At 42.0% G+C, this 15,099-nt stretch overlaps 1 protein-coding gene across 1 annotated transcript in view; it reads left to right on the top strand.

Annotated features, from left to right (window-relative positions):
* The window catches only part of LOC117403026 (kinesin-like protein KIF26B), a 189,288-nt gene that overhangs the window by 123,619 nt on the left and 50,570 nt on the right, over positions 1-15,099 (top strand). The window contains exon 5 of the mRNA XM_059023479.1: positions 5,117-5,300. Coding sequence (XP_058879462.1) covers positions 5,117-5,300 — 184 coding nt within the window. The remainder of the gene's footprint in view (positions 1-5,116; positions 5,301-15,099) is intronic.

Genomic DNA, 15,099 nt, shown 5'->3' with positions numbered 1-15,099 from the left:
GACGCCTTTATCCAAGGTGACTTACAGAGACTAGGGTGTGTGAACTAAGCATCAGCTGCAGAGTCACTTACAACTACGTCTCACCCAAAAGACGGAGCACAAGGAGGTTAAGTGACTTGTTCAGGGTCACACAATGAGTCAGTGGCTGAGGTGGGATTTGAACCGGGGACCTCCTGATTACAAGCCTGTTTCTTTAACCACTGGACCACACAGCCTTTTATCTAATATTAGGTTTTGGTTGAAGATCTGATAACATTCAGTGTCAGAAATATGTAAAAATGCAGAAAATTAGACAGGGGGCAAATACTTTTTCACGGCACTGTACATCAGTAGCCTATTCAATACTTTCTTGCTTCACATTGTAGCGAAGGCTATACCGCTATTGAAAACCAAAAAAAGAACTTGTACATGCATTAAAAGACTTGAAATACAAATGTACCACTTTTTGACAGCGTACCGTTTTCTAACCTTACACGTGTAATATTTTGGTACGTGTACCACATTCTGACGATGTACCACTTTCTGGCCCTACACCGTTCCCCTCACACCCCTCCAGCAGATTGCAATGAGCTTGTCCCTGTCCGGTGGCATCTTGACTTGCCTCAGAGGGGATTCTGTTGCAATGGGCTTGTCCCTATTCAGTAGGATCTTGACTTGTCTCAGAGGGGATTCTGTTGCAATGGGCTTGTCCCTGTTCAGTGGCATCTTGACTTGTCTCAGAGGGGATTCTGTTGCAATGGGCTTGTCCCTGTTCAGTGGCATCTTGACTTGTCTCAGAGTCTTGTTTCTGGCAGGTGTGTAAGTGAGCACAGATAAAGTCATCCTCTCAGGTGAGCATGCAGCCGACCAATACATCATGGAAGTCATCGGGTGCATTCACGGAGATCATCTGACCAATTTAGCCAATGATCTTCTATGAACTGGACAGATTCTGCACAGAATCTGCACGTAATGATCTCCGTGAACGCACCCATCCTCTCAGGTGAGCATGCAGCCGACCAATACATCATGGAAGTCATCGGGTGCGTTCACGGAGATCATCTGACCAATTTAGCCAATGATCTTCTATGAACTGGACAGATTCTGCACAGAATCTGCACGTAATGATCTCCGTGAACGCACCCATCCTCTCAGGTGAGCATGCAGCCGACCAATACATCATGGAAGTCATCGGGTGCGTTCACGGAGATCATCTGACCAATTTAGCCAATGATCTTCTATGAACTGGACAGATTCTGCACAGAATCTGCACGTAATGATCTCCGTGAACGCACCCATCCTCTCAGGTGAGCATGCAGCCGACCAATACATCATGGAAGGCAATTGAACTGCACCTGATCTACAGCTCCCTGGCAGAGTGCTTCAATTCAGATGAATTGAAGTAATTTCTTCTGTGTGGCTTCTTTATCAGCATACTACATTGTCTGTTATGAACACTTTGTTTGTCATTTGAGTCTACTTTCTGTTCAAGAGAAATTCTAATGAAGTTTGTTGTTACTGGTGCCCGGTGCTTAGGGGAGAGTTGAGCTCTCTTGGTATTATTTGGGGCTGAATCGATGGCACTGGTTGTACCTCCTCTCTCAGTCAGCCATATCAGGAGTAAAGGTGTAGGCACCCTTATAGTCTTCTAATCTTCGGTATATCTGCCAAAGAGGCCTCTATTGTTGGGAACATGCAAGACATTGTGTAATTTAGGGATAGCACATTTATTTTACAGACAGCATGTCCCTGCCTGCAGCAAAGCTCTAATCCAAGTTGCACTTGTAATCTACATTTAGCCGTGAAGTTGCACTTGTAATCTACATTTAGCCGTGAAGTTGCACTTGTAATCTACATTTAGCCGTGAAGTTGCACTTGTAATCTACATTTAGCCGTGAAGTTGCACTTGTAATCTACGTTTAGCCGTGAAAATTCCTTAGTGCGTTTGTGTGTTAATAATTCACAAGAGAATGCAAACATTCAGATAATTGCATTCTTCTGCAGATTTAAGATCTTCTTGCCAACAAGTGAAAACTGTGAAATGAAATAACACTGTAAATACAAACAATGTATGTTGTTGAAATCCACTGAACTGTGGCAACACAACCCCAGAAAGCTGTACTCATGATGGTTGAGCACTGCACATCCAGCTCTGCCTATGGAAATGTGTATTTCTGTTTAATAAGGGACGGTTAAATGGAGGTTTATTCTCTACTGGATTTGTGGCCAGGTGTAGACCATGTTCCCTTTAGCTCTCTGAAATCAAAAGGCAAAGGCTATTTGAAATAAACACAAATCTGTGCCTAAGCTTCCAGTTTGGCAGTGTACCCAATGTGCAACTGCATCCCCTGATTAAAGGCGTTCATTCTAGTCAAGCCCTGCGACCTGACCTGGCACTCCAGTCTTGGTAGCCCATTTGTCTCGTTTCTGAGCTAAATTGAACCCAAACACCAGCACTTGAAAACCACTCATTTTTGATTCAGTAAGACGCACACAAACACAGGTAACCACTTCCATGCTCCTATTAGTCTAACAATATCCGCCTGATTTTATTTACTATCAAGGGGAGGCATTTAAGATGATTTGTTCAACAAGCACTTAGAGGGAAGGGCCCATCTGTTTTCAAGAAGCGTTTAATGCAGCCTTGCAAGTGTGGAGGAGCTTTAAAAACAATAGGCTGTGATTGGATGTCTGTAAAGCCAGTCTGAGGAACTGAACTGACTGTACTTGGGTTTCTCTCAAGGAGGGACTTCAGACATATGGGGCACAAAGCCTTCAGTATTGTATTTAACCTTGTACTGAGTGTAACAATAATAAGGATGTGTGATAGATGATGAAATGAAGAAAAAATAAACAGCCAACCATAAACGTGGAAGCAGCTCTGTACAACACAACATAACACATTGGCTGGTTGCTGCAACATCAGTTTTATTTCTTTTGCTTTAAATACAAAAAAAACTGTTCCACGCCTAACTGAAATTCATTGAAACTCATCCCAATAAAACAATATCGGCTTTGAATATACACCAGAACAAACAAAAAAAAGAGCAAAACATTTAGAGTGACAATATCCACATATATTTTCATAACATGACAGCATTGCATACTTCCGTGGCATCTAGGCAGTACATGCCATCTGTTTTCTCAGGACATGAGCAATATAGAGTGGACTAGAAACTGCTATTGACTTCAGATACCATCATTTTAATGCAATAGTGTATTTTATATCTTGCTCTTAATTGTACTGTAATTCTTGATATGTATTTTTTCTATACAACTGTATGTCACCCTGGGTAAGGGCGTCTGCTAAGAAATAAATAATAATAATAATAATAATAATAATAATAATAATAATAATAATAATGTAGCACTGGCAAGCTCTGTGGTTAGGGGTTAGGGGTCAGGGTTAGGGGTTAGGGGTCAGGGTTTGGGTTAGGGGTCAGGGTTAGGGGTCAGGGTTAGGGTTAGGTTGCTGATTGACTGAGCCAGTTTGGTATAGATACAGCAGATGAACTGCAGTTGAGAGTTAATGAATGCATCAAGCATCAGAGAGGGGACACAATCAATTGTTCGCTTCATTTGTGGTTTTATGTGTGAGAGACAAGTTTTCCAATATAACTGAAAAAAATTACAATCTGTGTGATTCATTAATCATCTATTAAATAAAGAAAATAAGAACCTACTTAGGAAAACTAAGATAGAAAGCTATTGTGAAAAAATACGTTTTCATTCTTGATTTAAAAACAGGTATATGTTGAAGATTATCTCGTCAACACTTGGATTTCTTGACTTAACATTGTGACAGAAATCAGAGAAATCAGAGAGTCTGTAATGAGCTTGTGGTAAGAGGTAGGAGGCTGTGTGGTCCAGTGGTTAAAGAAACAGTCTTGTAACCAGCAGGTCCCCGGTTCAAATCCCACCTCAACCACTGACTCATTGTTTGACCCTAAGCAAGTCACTTAACCTCCTTGTGCTCCGTCTGTCAGGTGAGATGTTGTTGTAAGTGACTCGCAGCTGATGCATAGTTCACACACCCTAGTCTTGTATCTTGTAAAGTGCTTTGGGATGGTGGTTTGCTATGAAAGGTGCTTTATTAAAATAACAGTTATTATGATTATAAATAGTGCTCTACAGCAGGTATACCAGACAGACATGAGAATGACCAGGAGATTGTAGAAACATGTGAATGCACTGAAGATACTTTAGCACCACTGCAGTACATTACCCAGTGGGTGTGAAAGCTGAGTATAATGTACCTGCTGTGAAAAACTCACACATGCTCCCTCATCACAGACAATCTGTCTCTCACACAGGCTGGTAGGATAATTTCCATAGAAAACGTGCTTCATAAGCACTGCAGGGCCAGGTGTACTCTCTCCTTTATTAAAACGATAGGACAGTGAGATGCAGCATCTTTTGAAGATGGCATGCTGGTGGAAAGCTGCAGCAGGCCACAGAGGTTAACAGATCCTACCATTGAAAAGTGTCAAGGAAGAGTAATGTAGAAGCGGGCGGGAGCATGCTGGGGATGAAACATAGCTGGACATACGTGTGTATTTTATACACATTGCATATCTTCTTGTATCATCTGATATCTCCCTACTCATAAAACAATAGGCTCATAAAATAACATAGTCATTTCATACATCTAAAGTATTTCATCGTTTAGAGATAGCGCTGAGTAAGGGCCACTTCTAGGGTATAGCTTTGCCCTGCTTTTATAAGCTCATTCACATCATGCAGAAATGTTCTTTCATTTTTTAAATGGATACTGTGGATGACATTTGTATATAAAGATACCATATACCAGGAAAATATAGTATTTGCCTAAGTGAATCGACCTGAAAAAAGAAACAAGGACCAGGGGTCTCAAGTGGAGATTAGATAAAGGGGCATTCAGAGAGTAAAATAGGAGGCACTTTTTTACACCGAGAATTGTGGGAGTCTGGAACCAACTCCCCAGTAATGTTTTTGAAGCTGACACCCTGGGGTCTTCAAGAAGCTGCTTGATGAGATTCTGGGATCAATAAGCTACAAACAACCAAACGAGCAAGATGGACCGAATGGCCTCCTCTCCTTTGTGAACATTCGTATGTTCTTATGTTCTTATGTTCTAACTGTTGTTTCTGCCCCGCAGAGCTGCCCAGAAGCTGAATCTGTCCTCCAAAAAGAAGAAACATCGTCCATCTCCATCCTACGTGTGTGACCCCCCTCTCTTCCCCACCAACTTCAGTGCGATTCTGCAGAGCTCTCCCCCGCCGGCACCGCCATGCCTGCTGCGAGCCGTCAACAAAGTCAAGGACAACCCGGGACTGGGAAAGGTAGGCATCTCTCCACACGTGCTGCACTGTATACAATGTTCTAGCTTGAAGGTATCTTTCCACACGTGCTGCACTGTATACAGTGTTCTAGCTTGAAGGCATCTCTCCACACGTGCTGCACTGTATACAGTGTTCTAGCATGAAGGTATCTCTCCACACGTGCTGCACTGTATACAGCGTTCTAGCTTGAAGGCATCTCTCCACACGTGCTGCACTGTATGCAGCGTACTAGCTTGAAGGCATCTCTCCACACGTGCTGCACTGTATACAGCGTTCTAGCATGAAGGTATCTCTCCACACGTGCTGCACTGTATACAGCGTTCCAGCTTGAATGCATCTCTCCACACGTGCTGCACTGTATACAGTGTTCTAGCTTGAAGGCATCTCTCCACATGTGCTGCACTGTATACAGTGTTCTAGCTTGAAGGCATCTCTCCACATGTGCTGCACTGTATACAGCGTTCTAGCTAAACTCATTCTCTCCTTTCTGCTGGGGGCCCCGAGGAGACAGTGTGTATTTTAACTTTACCCTGCTGGGGGCCCCGAGGAGACAGTGTGTATTTTAACTTTACACTGCTGGGGACGCAGAGGAGACAGTGTGTATTTTAACTTTACCCTGCTGAGGGCACAGAGGAGACAGTGTGTATTTCAACTTTACCCTGCTGGGGACGCCGAGGAGACAGTGTGTATTTTAACTTTACCCTGCTGAGGGCGCAGAGGAGACAGTGTGTATTTTAACTTTACCCTGCTGGGGACACAGAGGAGACAGTGTGTATTTTAACTTTACCCTGCTGAGGGCGCAGAGGAGACAGTGTGTATTTTAACTTTACCCTGCTGGGGACGCAGAGGAAACAGTGTGTATTTTAACTTTACCCTGCTGGGGACACAGAGGAGACAGTGTGTATTTTAACTTTACCCTGCTGGGGGCGCAGAGGAGACAGTGTGTATTTTAACTTTACCCTGCTGAGGGCGCAGAGGAGACAGTGTGTATTTTAACTTTACCCTGCTGGGGGCGCAGAGGAAACAGTGTGTATTTTAACTTTACCCTGCTGGGGGCGCAGAGGAGACAGTGTGTATTTTAACTTTACCCTGCTGGGGACACAGAGGAGACAGTGTGTATTTTAACTTTACCCTGCTGGGGACACAGAGGAGACAGTGTGTATTTTAACTTTACCCTGCTGGGGGCGCAGAGGAGACAGTGTGTATTTTAACTTTACCCTGCTGGGGGCGCAGAGGAGACAGTGTGTATTTTAACTTTACCCTGCTGGGGACCCCGAGGAGACAGTGTGTATTTTAACTTTACCCTGCTGGGGACACAGAGGAGACAGTGTGTATTTTAACTTTACCCTGCTGAGGGCGCAGAGGAGACAGTGTGTATTTTAACTTTACCCTGCTGGGGGCGCAGAGGAGACAGTGTGTATTTTAACTTTACCCTGCTGGGGGCGCAGAGGAGACAGTGTGTATTTTAACTTTACCCTGCTGGGGACACAGAGGAGACAGTGTGTATTTTAACTTTACCCTGCTGGGGACACAGAGGAGACAGTGTGTATTTTAACTTTACCCTGCTGAGGGCGCAGAGGAGACAGTGTGTATTTTAACTTTACCCTGCTGAGGGCGCAGAGGAGACAGTGTGTATTTTAACTTTACCCTGCTGGGGACACAGAGGAGACAGTGTGTGTTTTAACTTCACCTGCGGGGGACGCAGAGGAGACAGTGTGTATTTTAACTTTACCCTGCTGAGGGCGCAGAGGAAACAGTGTGTATTTTAACTTTACCCTGCTTTCCAAGTCCTTTGAGTTGAGTAAAGTGACGTTGCATAAATATTGAAAATGAAAGAACGAAAACAACAACATCGTAGGGAATTCTGTATTATTTCCATGTATTGGTATTTGAACTGGATTCTGGGTTTGAATGCTTTGTCTACATTATCGTTATTGTTATTGTGAGGTAAAGCCATTAGAACATTCCTGAAATATTCTGTATAATCTCCATTGTGCTTTTATTGTGCTGTTTTGGAAAATCCAGAACTTTCTATGTAATAAATCGGATGTTTTCATGGAAGAACATTATTCTGTAAGAATGTGTGCTGTTCTTTAAGCCTGTCTGCATATGACATGCCTTTTAAACCCAGAATAATTCTGGTCGCTCTTCTTTGCACTCTTTCTAGAGCAGCAATATCCTATTTGTAGTGAGGTGACCAGAACTGAACACAATATTCTAGGTGAGGTCTTACTTATGCATTGTAAAGATTTAACATTACTTCTCTTGATTTAAATTCAACACTTTTCACTATATATCCGAGGATCTTGTTGGTCTTTTTTATAGCTTCCCACATTGTCTAGATGAAGACATTTCGGAGTCAACATAAACTCCTAGGTCTTTTTCATAGATTCCTTCTTTAATTTCAGTATATTCCTGGCACTGGTGTATCTCAAGGTGAACTGAAAGCACAGGCTACACTAGTATTGAAAACAGCAGGGTGGGGAATGAAAACATTGCAATTGCTTTGCATTAGGGAAACAGTGCAATTTCAGTACCTTCCATATGATATTTATAATGCAAATTTTTATTGCCTGCGTACAGTACCTTACACTTTTCTCTATTAAATGTCATTTGCCATGTGTCTGCCCAGTTCTGAATGCTGTCTAAATAATTTTGAATGACCTTTGCTGCTGCAACAGTGTTTGCCACGCCTCTTATTTTTGTGTTGTCTGCAAATTTAACAAGTTTGCTTACTATACCAGAATCTAAATCATTAATGTAGATTAGGAATAGCAGAGGACCTAATACTGATCCCTGTGGTACTCCACTGGTTACCTCACTCCATTTTGAGGTTTCTCCTTTAATCAGTACTTTCTGTTTTCTACATGTTAACAACTCCCTAATCCATATGCATGCATTTCCTTGAATCCCTACTGCGTTCAGTTTGAGAATGAATCTTTTATGTGGGACTTTATATTTAAATAAACCATGTCGTATGCTTTGCAGTTATCCATTGTCGATGTTGCATCCTCAAAGAAAATCAAGAAGGTTAGTTAGACACGATCTCCCTTTCCTAAAACCATGCTGACTGTCTCCCAGGATATTGTTACCATATAGATAATTTTCCATTTTGGATCTTATTATAGTTTCCATAAGTTTACATATAATAGAAGTCAGGCTTATTTGTCTGTAGTTACCTGGTTCGGTTTTGTCTCCCTTTTGTGAATCGGTATTATGTTTGCTGTTTTCCAGTTTGTCGGTACAACCCCTGTGTCAAGAGACTGTTGCATGATCTTGGTTAGTGGTTTGTAAATCACTTCATTCATTTCTTTGAGTACTATTGGGAGGATCTGATCCGGTCCAGGGGACTTGTTTATTTTAAGAGCTCCTAGTCCCTTTAACACTTCAGCATCTGTTATGCTAAAGTTATTTAGAACTGGATAGGAACAGGTCGATGTGTGGGGCATGTCGCCCGTATCCTCCCTTGACAAATTGCATTAGGAAGCAGTCATTTGCATCATTTCAATTTAATTTTATATGGGGGAAGTTGAAATCCCCCATTAGTATGGCTTCTCCTTTGCTGCATGCATTTCTAATGTCATTGTATAACAGATTATTTTGCTCAGTGTCTGAATTTGGTGGTCTATAGTATGCCCCTATTATTATGCCCTTTGAATTTTTGTACATTATTCTGACCCATATTGATTCTGCATTGTTTTTTTCTCCCAGATTTAACACCTGGGCTTCAAGACTGTTTGATGTATAGCACTAACCCTCCGTCACTTCTGTCCTGCCTGTCTTTCCTATACAGTGTATACCCACTAATATTATATTCGTCTCCATCACTCTTGGATAACCACGTTTCTGTAACACCTATCACAACGTAATTACTTGTTAGTGCAGTAGCTTCTTTTACTTATTTTACTGGGATTGTGACATGCAAACTCCATTCCACATTCTTATTAAGACACTTCTTTTACTGGGATTGTAACATTCCAATTCCATTCCACATTCTTATTAAGTCACTTCTTTTACTGGGATTGTAACATTCCAATTCCATTCCACATTCTTATTAAGACACTTCTTTTACTGGGATTGTAACATTCCAATTCCATTCCACATTCTTATTAAGACACTTCTTTTACTGGGATTGTAACATTCCAATTCCATTCCACATTCTTATTAAGACACTTCTTTTACTGGGATTGTAACATTCCAATTCCATTCCACATTCTTATTAAGACACTTCTTTTACTGGGATTGTAACATTCCAATTCTATTCCACATTCGTATTAAGACACTTTTACTGGGATTGTGACATGCCAATTAAATGCAAATCCTCATGTTAAGTGTCTAACACTTTAGATTTATTGTCCGCCTGTGTGCAGACCAGCCTGTGTATCTTTCTGCTTGCTAGGGGATCATAACAAATCATTGGAGACACAGCAGCGACTTGTCATTCTGGCAGTGGATCATCAAAACAAAGGAGCTCTGGTTTATATACAATAATGCACATATTCTGGGAAGTGGGATTATTCTGACATCGTTGAGATTGGATCTCACAGGCATCGGCTCCACCTGCCAGCACCCTGGCAATGAGATATCAAACACAGTCAATCAATCAATCAATCAATCAATCTTTATTTTATATAGCACCTTTCATAGTGGACCACCATCACAAAGCGCTTTACAAGATGCAGTAACAACAAGAAAATGCATAATACTTTAAATACAGAGAAATGCATAATACATGATATACAGTAAAAAAAAATGCATAAAACAATACAGTGAAAAATGCATAATAAATTAAATACAGTGGAAAGTGCATCATACATGATAGTAGCGTAATACATGAAATAGTAGCAGTGCACCAAAGCTGGGAGAGAGTTCCAGAGAGTTGGAGCCATGAAGCTGAACGAGCGTTCTCCAAGTGTGCTGCACTTTTGCTTGGGGATAACAAGCAGGGCAGAGTAAGGGGACCTCAGCTTGCGGGCAGGGACATAGCAGGTCAGCAGGTTTAGGAGGTACTCGGGACCTGTATGATGAAGGGCATTGTAGGTGAGCAGGAGAGTTTTGAAAATAATCTTGAACTTTACAGGTAGCCAGTGCAGCTGGGCAAGACCTGGTAAGATCTGGTAAGGATCCTGGGAGTGGCATTCTGAACTAGCTGCAGTCGGTTTATGGTGCGTGCCAGGAGACCACCATATAGAGAGTTGCAGTAGTCGAGTCGAGAGGAGACAAATGCATGACAAAGTATCTCTGCACCTGGGAGGGAAAGGTAGGGACAGACTTTGGAGATGTTTCGAAGATGGTAGAAGGGGCCTCTGTCAGGTACAGTGAGATATCAAACACAGGGGCCCTCTGCAGTGAAATAACAAACACAGGGGCCTCTGCAGTGAGATATCAAACACAGGAGCCTATGCAGTGAGATATCAAACACAGGGGCCTATGCAGTGAGATATCAAACACAGGGGCCTCTGCAGTGAGATATCAAACACAGGAGCTTCTGTCAGGTACAGGGAGATATCAAACACAGGGGCCCTCTGCAGTGAAATAACAAACACAGGGGCCTCTGCAGTGAGGTATCAAACACAGGAGCTTCTGTCAGGTACAGTGAGATATCAAACACATGGGCCTCTGCAATGAGATATCAAACACAAGGGCCTCTGCAGTGAGATATCAAACACAGGGGCCCTCTGCAGTGAAATAACAAACACAGGGGCCTCTGCAGTGAGGTATCAAACACAGGAGCTTCTGTCAGGTACAGTGAGATATCAAACACATGGGCCTCTGCAATGAGATATCAAACACAGGGGCCTCTGCAGTGAGATATCAAACACAGGGGCCTATGCAGTGAGATATCAAACACAGGGGCCTCTGCAGTGAGATATCAAACACAGGGGCTTCTATCAGGTACAGTGAGATATCAAACACAGGGGCCTCTGCAGTGAGATATCAAACACAGGGGCCTATGCAGTGAGATATCAAACACAGGGGCCTCTGCAGTGAGGTATCAAACACAGGAGCTTCTGTCAGGTACAGTGAGATATCAAACACATGGGCCTCTGCAATGAGATATCAAACACAGGGGCCTCTGCAGTGAGATATCAAACACAGGGGCCCTCTGCAGTGAGATATCAAACACAGGGGCCTCTGCAGTGAGATATCAAACACAGGGGCTTCTATCAGGTACAGTGAGATATCAAACACAGGGGCCTCTGCAGTGAGATATCAAACACAGGGGCCTCTGCAGTTAGATATCAAACACAGGGGCTTCTATCAGGTACAGTGAGATATCAAACACAGGGGCCTCTGCAGTGAGGTATCAAACACAGGGGCCTCTGCAGTGAGACATCAAACACAGGGGCCTCTGTCAGGTACAGTGAGATATCAAACACAGGGGCCCCTGCAGTGAGGTATCAAACACAGGGGCTTCTGTCAGGTACAGTGAGAAATCAAACACATGGGCCTTGGCAGTGAGATATCAAACACAGGGGCCTATGCAGTGAGATATCAAACACAGGGGCTTCTATCACTTACAGTGAGATATCAAACACACGGGCCTCTGCAGTGAGACATCAAACACAGGGGCCTCTGTCAGGTACAGTGAGATATCAAACACAGGGGCCTCTGCTTCCACAAGAAAAAGTATTATTTTTGTATGTTGGTTCTAAGCTTAATGCCATGGAAGCAAGAAAGTAATGAACACTGTTTATTTCACAGGCCTGTCATTATAGTGACTGCTACATCAAAGTGATTTATTAATTTATTAATTGATATTATTTATCTGAAGTCAAGAAATATATCTTTTTTAAACTACCTTCTATTTTTTTTTTTGGACGATATTAAAACTAAACTTGCTACTATCAAGAGCAACGGTAGTTACAGTAGGGCTGTCGAGCTTGCTTTCTGGGGCCACTCCAGCCCAGAATGCGGGTGCTGGAGTTCATAGTTGGAATTGTACTGTAACTTGTAGTGGTTGGATATCATAGTGGTTTGTTCTTGGTAATATGAAATGCAAATTGTCGCATTTATGGGGAACAGTTCAAAAATCTCATTGAATTTTTTATGCCCTTCCTTAAATGTACTTTCAAACTTGGAAAGTTCAATTCAGTAAGGCTGATAAACTAAAGCAAATTCTATTTGTCTCCCATCAGTCGTGGTGTCTAAAGTATAACTATACCCAATCAATAACATATTTACACACACAGATGACAGACGACACCAGACTGGGGCCGAGTGATGTCTGCAACTCAGAAAGGTCTGTTGACTTGCTTCAGGGTGTCATCTGTTTAAAGGCATATATTACAAAAGAAAACCCAGCGCTATGTAGGAAATGAAAATTGATCATTTTACAGGTGAATTATGACTGCCATCAGCCAATATCAAATAAAGTCATATGAACATGACAAAAATACAGTCCACATTGACTAATGTATCCTACCCCGAGGGAACTGCCGAACTATAAATCTAAAATAATCAATTTTCTTTGGGTCACTTTCTAAACATGACATGCCTCTGTGTGAGGTGTGCTCATTTCTACCTATTGAAGAAGTGCTTGTTGTTTCTCGAAAGATTACATTTTTATTTCCTTCAGAATGATTTTGTCTTATAAAGGAAATCAATGCAGTGAGTAGAAACAAGGACAGGGACAGAGAATGTGTTTTTTCTGTTTATCTGTCCCAGTGGAATAACCTGGGAAGGCTAATGCTATTATTAATCAACACAATGGGTGACATGCTATCTTTAGTATAGACCAGTTTCCTAATGAAGGTGAGGGTTCTCATATGCAGAAATCAGGCCTGATTTTCAAAGTGCATTTTCCATAGCTAGTCAGTGGGATAGATAGCACAGTGGCAGAGCACATGCATGGAACCCACGGAGACTTGTGTTCCAATTCTGTTTCGTTGTTTGTTTATTTCTCTTTGTGTAGGGTTTTTCTCTCGTCATTTTTCTCTTAAATTCATCAAAACCAACTGCAAGGGTTGCCCCTGTTTGACACTAAATCAATCACCTGGACAAGACATATAAGAGCGATGACCCCAAGAAAAACCAAAACATTTTGAACGGCTCCACCAACAACATCAAGCCCTGACTTCATGTCAGACAGCAATGAGATTACAAGCAGTGATTACTTTATTATTGCCTGGTCTCCATTGTAACAAAGGAGTGACCAGCCAGGAGCTGCACTGAACTGTGCACACAGAGGGGCTCGAAATCCCAATCATGAGATTGACAGGAAAAGCCTCACAGGCTAACTAATGGAAAAGAACCACAGCACTGTCCCAGGATTGGGTTTGGATTTCTGTTACCTTCCTTATGGTTCAGGATTGGGTTTGGATTTCCAATACGTTCCTGATGGTTCAGGATTGGGTTTGGATTTCCAATACGTTCCTGATGGTTCAGGATTGGGTTTGGATTTCCGATACGTTCCTGATGGTTCAGGATTGGGTTTGAATTTCCAATACGTTCCTCATGGTTCAGGATTGGGTTTGGATTTCCAATACGTTCCTGATAGTTCAGGATTGGGTTTGAATTTCCAATACGTTCCTAATGGTTCAGGATTGGGTTTGGATTTCCGATACGTTCCTGATGGTTCAGGATTGGGTTTGGATTTCCGATACGTTCCTGATGGTTCAGGATTGGGTTTGGATTTCCGATACGTTCCTGATGGTTCAGGATTGGGTTTGGATTTCCGATACGTTCCTGATGGTTCAGGATTGGGTTTTATTATTTCCAATACGTTCCTGATAGTTCAGGATTGGGTTTGAATTTCCAATACGTTCCTGATGGTTCAGGATTGGGTTTGGATTTCCGATACGTTCCTGATGGTTCAGGATTGGGTTTTATTATTTCCAATACGTTCCTGATAGTTCAGGATTGGGTTTGGATTTCTGATACGTTCCTGATGGTTCAGGATTGGGTTTGGATTTCTGATACCTTCCTGATGGTTCAGGATTGGGTTTGGATTTCTGATACGTTCCTGATGGTTCAAGATTGGGATTGGATTTCTAATACGTTCCTGATGGTTCAGGAATGGGTTTGGATTTGCTATACGTTCCTGATGGTTCAAGGTGAAGTAGATTGGGTGTAATGTTCTGGGTGTTGGACTCATATGTTTTGAATCATACTTTGTTCTATGCTTTACTATGGGTTTGCACATGGGAGATAAGAACATAAGAACATAAGACAGTTTACAAACGAGAGGAAGCCATTCAGCCCATCTTGCTCGTTTGGTTGTTAGTAGCTTATTGATCCCAGAATCTCATATGGTCCCTGGTTCCTGAGAAGCTCTACCAGGACCCGAAGATCCCCTGGTAGATATTGCTTTTGAAAGCACAATTTGCTAGTTGGTGTTCACAGTTTATTGAGTTCCAGAATTTGTAGTAAGGTGAATTACACTGTACAGTATATGCCTGTAGGGAATTCTGTTTTTTCATTACATTGTTCATATTGATTAGTATCCAAAATAAGAAATACTAAAACTAAGTTATATTAGCATTATTCAACTTCAACAAAATGGGAGGTAGTAAATCACTGGGCATCATTTCTATCCTAAGCAAGCAATAGCGCAGACCAGTCCCATTCCTTACACACTTTCCAGTAATACTATATTTATATATATATATATATACTGTATATATAAAAACCTTAGCAACGTTTATATATAAATTCGTGGAAGGCAAGGCCTCATCTTTATCGCTCTGGTACACAGTTCAGCTGCCAGCCAAGCAAGCTTAGCAGCCCACCTCCATATCTACATATCTACATGAGTATCCAGGGGGTGTCAAATAGCTGAGTGTCTTGTGCAGTTCAT

This window comes from Acipenser ruthenus, chromosome 5 (assembly GCF_902713425.1).
Source record: "Acipenser ruthenus chromosome 5, fAciRut3.2 maternal haplotype, whole genome shotgun sequence".
In the NCBI taxonomy this organism is placed as follows: domain Eukaryota; kingdom Metazoa; phylum Chordata; class Actinopteri; order Acipenseriformes; family Acipenseridae; genus Acipenser; species Acipenser ruthenus.
Note: the sequence above shows the minus strand (reverse complement) of the source record. Positions and strands in the feature narration are given on the sequence as shown.